Below are 5956 nucleotides of genomic sequence, written 5' to 3'. Positions count from 1 at the left end.
TTATGTACTATTTTTTATTACATATTTAGTCTGTTGCATTCAAACAATAGCCTTTATATTGATTGGTATTAAATACATTTTCTATGGAAGGTTCCCTATTAGGGATAACCATTTTATCACGGTCCAACTTGGTCTGCACAAGCCTGGCTTACAAATTTTAGATTTGCACTTAAGTTTTGTATTTAAGCCTGGTTGAGCTCGGTCTCACATAAGGCTCGTAAATTTTAGGGTTAGGTTTGGGTTTTTAAGCTCAAGATTGACTCGGCCTACATATATTTGAAACATATGTATTATATATAGGGGTACCAAATTATGGGTTATTTTTTGAAATCGAACCATTACTATTAGTTTTGAAATCACTAAACCAAAATCGAACTGAATCTATTGGTTCATCGAATTTGGTTTTTGTAATATATATAATGCGTATAATATATCATATCTATCTCTCTATAGATATAAATACACACCGGTTGATTTGATTAACCATCAGTTTTTTAGGTTTACCGAAAACTAAATTGATCGATTTTTTATGAATATATAAAATACATAAGCCTGGAATTATGTAGATGTAGATCTCGGCTCAGGCTTATGTTTTAGGCCTGGAACCTAGGCCTAGGTAGAGAAGACCTCTGCAACGAAGCCTTCTTCTCATTATATGCAATCGGCTATATGAATCCTATTTCTCCATTCCGTTTTATTCAGCCTTATATCTATCATTTCCTTTTTAACATACAGAGTCAACCACCAAAAAAAATCAACCCAACAACTTCTTAAATCATCCCACTAGCCTCTTCTCCATTCTTTTAAAGAAAAATTCCTAAAGGATATTTGTGTAGTACTAATGCAACGATATGCTCTAGAATTTATTCTAAGAGACTAGGTACAATTCCTTGATGCAACAAATTCTAGGTGGATGTTTGACTAGGTCAATCGATTTGACCAATTTCAACTTCAATGGGCTTGGGTTCAGGGTTCGGTCCATTTTATACCTTTTAGGCTCAGTTTGGAAGGAGTACAAATACAAATTTGTAGAGTATAAAACTTTATATTTTTGTATTATTTTATATATATTAGTAAACATATACGTTTAATTTCTAAACGGTTATGAGTGATCAGTTTTTGAATGGTTATAAGTGGGCAGTTTCTGAAGTGAAAGTAAATGACATATATGCCCTCTTTGTGCCCACTATATGCTTAGATAAGAGGGGTAGAAAATATCCAATGAAAATTCTAGAAAAAAAGAACATTCACTCATTTATAGCTAGTATAGATTTATACTGTATATATTTGTATTTGTACTCTTTTCAAACAGAGCCTTAACTGTATGCACCAAAAGAGAAAATAATAAGTCGTTTAATTCTGTTTTCAGCCGTTGTCAAACAGCGCCTTATCTTTCTTCTTTTTTCTTTTTTCTTTTTCTTTTTTTTATTTTATTTTATGACTGCGTGGACTTTAATGTATGCATTGCTGATGCCAACTAACTTAAAGAGCGAGCTAGGCCTACCCACCCATGGCGTGAGAAGAAAACTAGAAAGGGCCCTCATTAAACATTAAATAGAACTGGGCCTGGAATCAATCGTCAATATGGGAGTGGGCCCATCATTAAACATTAAAAAAGGCCCATCAAAGAAAATCTACCGGGGAGTGGGGAAAGCTAATTTGTGTATGTATCTGTATGACCTTTGTGTAATCATCACGGATCTTACTCCATTTCAACTCTATAGGGCTGTACCGAACCGAATTTTTTATAAAAAAATGAGTAACAAAAACTTGAAACGTGGCCATCAAGGCCTAGTTAGATTGCGACTAAATCTTCCACGTGGAAGGTTTTAGTTCTTTAGATCATTTTGCTTTACGACTCGCTTGGCCAACAGTAACCACATCCCACCCTCCACATTTGACCATGAGCATTGACTTCCCTCTCGTTCTTTGCTTCTTTAACGACTCAGGCGTACGTTAGACTCACCGGCCGAAGAAAAATCGAAGTCTTCTTCCATTACCAAATACCAATTTACCATTAGGGAGGGCCAACTGCCCAACACTTTGCCGTTCCGCCTCTTATCCTCTCCGACGATGAGAAAACGGTTTGGAAGCCGGAACCCAAGTTCCGACGTTCGGAGAACACCCGACCGGTCGAGTCTCGGCAGTAGAACACCTGACAGATCGAGTTTTGCTCCTAGCTCCCCTTATTCTGACGTCTCTAGTGTTCGCAGAATGGTTGCCGGATGGAATCCGGTGAAGATTGCAGCGAGGTCGTTTGCGGATGTGATTGGTGCGTGCTTTGCTCCCGAGCTGAAATCATCTAGAGGTGGAGGCCCTTACTCTAATGAATTTCGCGCTCCTTCTGGTAATTTATCTTCTTAGTTTATCACTTCAAATGGGAGAATTAATTATCAAGTAGATTATCTCGTGTTCGAATTTGAGCTTTCTATTGTTTGAGATTTCGATCCCCGGTGAACTTATATGGATTCCAGCAGTCAAATATATAGAGAAGTCTTAATTTCATACAAATTTATTTATTGACTGAAATCCCTGCTTTTCTTTATATATATTTTTGGTATTTTGTTTGATCTTGCTCACAATTACCTTGGTTCATAGTCTGTTCTATCTTCATAGTGACGATTGTCTGTGAAAGTCTTTTGAATTTTTGATACCTATAAAGATTTATTTCTCCACTTTGTAATTTTCGTTTATGGAACATAAGAAGATGAAGAAAGTTTTTTGATTAATTTGTTTATTCTCTTTAGTTGCGTCGGAAAGTTCAGTTTCTGGTAGAGAAAAGAGACGCAGTTCAAACCGAGGGGTCAATTCTAGGTCCTACAATTCAACCCAGACAATGGAACCTGGGAGTGTGAAATTCACTATCGCAGAGATCTACAAGGCTACCAGGAACTTCTCCCCCACTTTAAAGATTGGACAAGGAGGGTTCGGTACAGTCTACAAGGGTCGATTTGAGGACGGAACCCTCGTTGCAGTTAAACGTGCGAAGAAGGTTGGCCAGCCAGCGATTGCTTTAACCAGATTGTTTCTTAGTTCTCTTTCTATGTTTAGGAGCCTAAAACAGAGAATAGAGTTCGGTGCAATGTGCAAGCAATGGGGTCTGATCATGTTTCTGGTTTCACTTTCATTGCAGTCTATCTATGATAAGCATTTGAGCGTGGAGTTTCAAAGCGAGATCCGGACATTGGCACAAATCGAGCATTTGAATCTGGTCAAGTTCTATGGGTATATAGAGCAAGAGGATGAAAGGATTGTCGTTGTTGAGTATGTTCCCAATGGAACCCTTAGAGAACACTTGGATTGTGAGTTCTTCTATCTACCTCTACCCCTGATTGGCGATTGCCCCCCCCCCCCCCCCCCCCTTATCCCATTAATTAATGAATTCTTGAAACTTGAAATGGAGGAAGAGTTTAAGGGAATGAATGAATATGACACAGGCTTGCATGGCAACACTCTCGACCTTGCTGCAAGGCTGGATATCGCCATTGATGTGGCTCATGCGATTACATATCTTCACATGTACACTGGTATGAATCCAACCATCTAAACTTACTCTGGTTTTTCTTACATTAGCGCTGAACAAATTCATTCAGATTGGATTATGGGACTGTTGCATGCAGATCATCCTATTATTCACAGAGACATCAAGTCTTCGAATATCCTTCTCACAGAGCATCTTCGTGCCAAAGTGGCTGACTTTGGTTTTGCTCGCTTGGCTGCTGACGGTGATACGGGACAGACACATGTATCTACCCAAGTTAAAGGAACTGCAGGATACTTGGATCCTGAGTATATGAGAACTTACCAGCTCACTGAGAAAAGTGATGTCTACTCTTTTGGGGTGCTGTTGGTGGAACTAGTCTCAGGCAGGCGACCCATTGAACCCAAACGGGAACTCAAGGAACGGGTAACTGCTAGATGGGTATGTTTTTCTTCTTTCTCTCTTGTTTTAATTTCTTCCTGTGTCACAAGGTTACAGCTACTAGTGGCATTGCAAGAAAATTAGTTTGTATTTTGATATCATTGCCACTTTTACTTATAACGTTTTTAGGTTGGTCAATACAAATTTTAGTAGAATATATTTTTCCTACCACAAATGTTTTAAGTTACCACTACAATATTTGGTACCATTGCTGTTTCTTCGCCAAATTTGATGTTTCTACCATAAATGCCAACAACCAATCCAATGCCTGTAATTTTGGAAAAATTATAATTTGAGCCGGCTCAACATTTAAAATGATTTTGCAGGTTGATTCAAAAACCAACAAAACCCTGACAACTGACCGTACATTTCATATCATAAAAACCCCGCCATGTCATTGGAGGGTTACGAGGCTCTTGCCAACATAGGACTTTTAGTCCATGTTGGACACAGTAAAAAGCCTATACTAAAAATCCTTTTTTATTTTCAAATAACCCAGCATTAATGCCAATTTTGGTATAGGCTTTTTGTATGTCTGACATGGGTTAAGAGTTTCATGTTGGCAACAGTTACATAAGCCTCCGATGAAATGGCAGGGGTTTTTATAATTTGAAATATAGAGTCAGCTGTTAGAGTTTTGCTAGTTTCTGAACCAACCTGCAGCCTAATTTAAATGTTGAACCGGCTCAAATTATATTTTTCCCTATATTTTTTAATGAAAGTGGTTATCTAATCTGATGTAATAAGACCATTTCTCAAAAATTCGTATGAACCAACCTAAAACATTGCAAGTGACAATGGTACCAAACACAACCTTAGTGAGAGCTCTGTTTTCTATTAGAAATGTGATACATAGACAGACAATTTGAATTTGTGGGAAACCAGGCAATAAAGAAATTCACCGATGGTGATGCTATTCTCACGTTAGACCCAAGGCTAGAACGGACTTCTGCTACTAACTTAGCAATAGAAAAGATTCTCGAGCTAGCCTTGCAATGCTTGGCTCCAACCAGACAGAATCGGCCTAGCATGAGGAGGTGTGCAGAGATTCTATGGAGCATCCGTAAGGATTACAGACAGGTGTCAGCGTCAGACTTCCGCTCTCTCTCCTCTCATTCCCACAGAAGTGCTTCCACAAGAGAAGAGTAAGAGATCCAGCGTGTTAGCTTTAAATTTTTAATTCAGAGCTGCATCAGAGATTTAGAATTACAAATTACTGAAGATTGTTGAAGTTCCAGGATGGAGAGATTTGGGGATTTTTTTTTTCTGTTCCGGGATAATCCACCCATTTGGACCTCTACCACGAGGCTCTCAACTGATTGGTTGCTTGCAGATTTCAAGAAAAGGATTGGCTCTACATATGAACTTCAAATTTGTCAAATGGAGTTTTGTAATTGGTTTGCATAATTTATTTATACATAGGCCTGTAAATGTGTGCTTGTATCGACTATCAATGGTTTCATTTCCTTATTTTACTAATATTTTTGGGGACTTGGGGGTCGGCTCACTCAAGCGTGTAATGTCTTTAGATATTGTTGATTTGAACCATCTTCTTTTGGATATCAAGGTACCTATCTTAAAATTGCTTCATACCAATATCTTTGAGTGGGTTCAGTTTGGGAAGAATTCAAATACAAAATGAAGCTAGAACTCAATTTGTATTTCTAAACCTTGTTTCGTATTGTACATATTTGTATTTGTATTCTATTCAAATTGAGTCTTGAACTCAGTCTACTGTTTATTTTCTTTTTTTAAGACATGTTTGTTAGTGCCCTTTTTTGCCTTTCTTTTCAAACCACCATTTCATGGGACTGTTTAGACTGTTTCCAATCTCCCCAACTCTATATATATAACTTTCATGCTTCAACAAATGCTCCAACTTGGTAAAAATGCTCCATAGCTTTCATTAATAGGTATTTGACAAGTTTCAAAGCATGAAAGACAAAAAATTTGGTCTTTCCGTGTTTCAAAGCAGTCTAGTGCCCAAAAAGACCGAAATAATCAAAATCAAGAAGTTTCAAACGAAGTTATTGG

The 5956-nt window shown here is 37.8% G+C and overlaps 1 protein-coding gene across 1 annotated transcript; it reads left to right on the top strand.

Moving 5' to 3' along the window:
* Positions 1–1905: 1905 nt before the first annotated feature.
* On the top strand, positions 1906–5512 carry LOC104610644 (calmodulin-binding receptor-like cytoplasmic kinase 2). The gene is made up of 6 exons (XM_010277365.3): positions 1906–2347; positions 2748–2992; positions 3134–3302; positions 3438–3527; positions 3621–3922; positions 4808–5512. Exons 1-6 carry the CDS (start codon positions 2074–2076, stop codon positions 5069–5071), a joined length of 1344 nt encoding a protein of 447 aa, XP_010275667.1. The 5' UTR covers positions 1906–2073; the 3' UTR covers positions 5072–5512.
* The last annotated feature ends 444 nt before the right edge of the window (positions 5513–5956 follow it).

The sequence above is a fragment of the Nelumbo nucifera genome, chromosome 6 (genome assembly GCF_055504915.1).
Source record: "Nelumbo nucifera cultivar China Antique chromosome 6, China Antique-T2T, whole genome shotgun sequence".
NCBI lineage: Eukaryota > Viridiplantae > Streptophyta > Magnoliopsida > Proteales > Nelumbonaceae > Nelumbo > Nelumbo nucifera.
The sequence above is the reverse complement of the archived record's forward strand: the minus strand, read 5'-3'. Positions and strand labels throughout refer to the sequence as shown.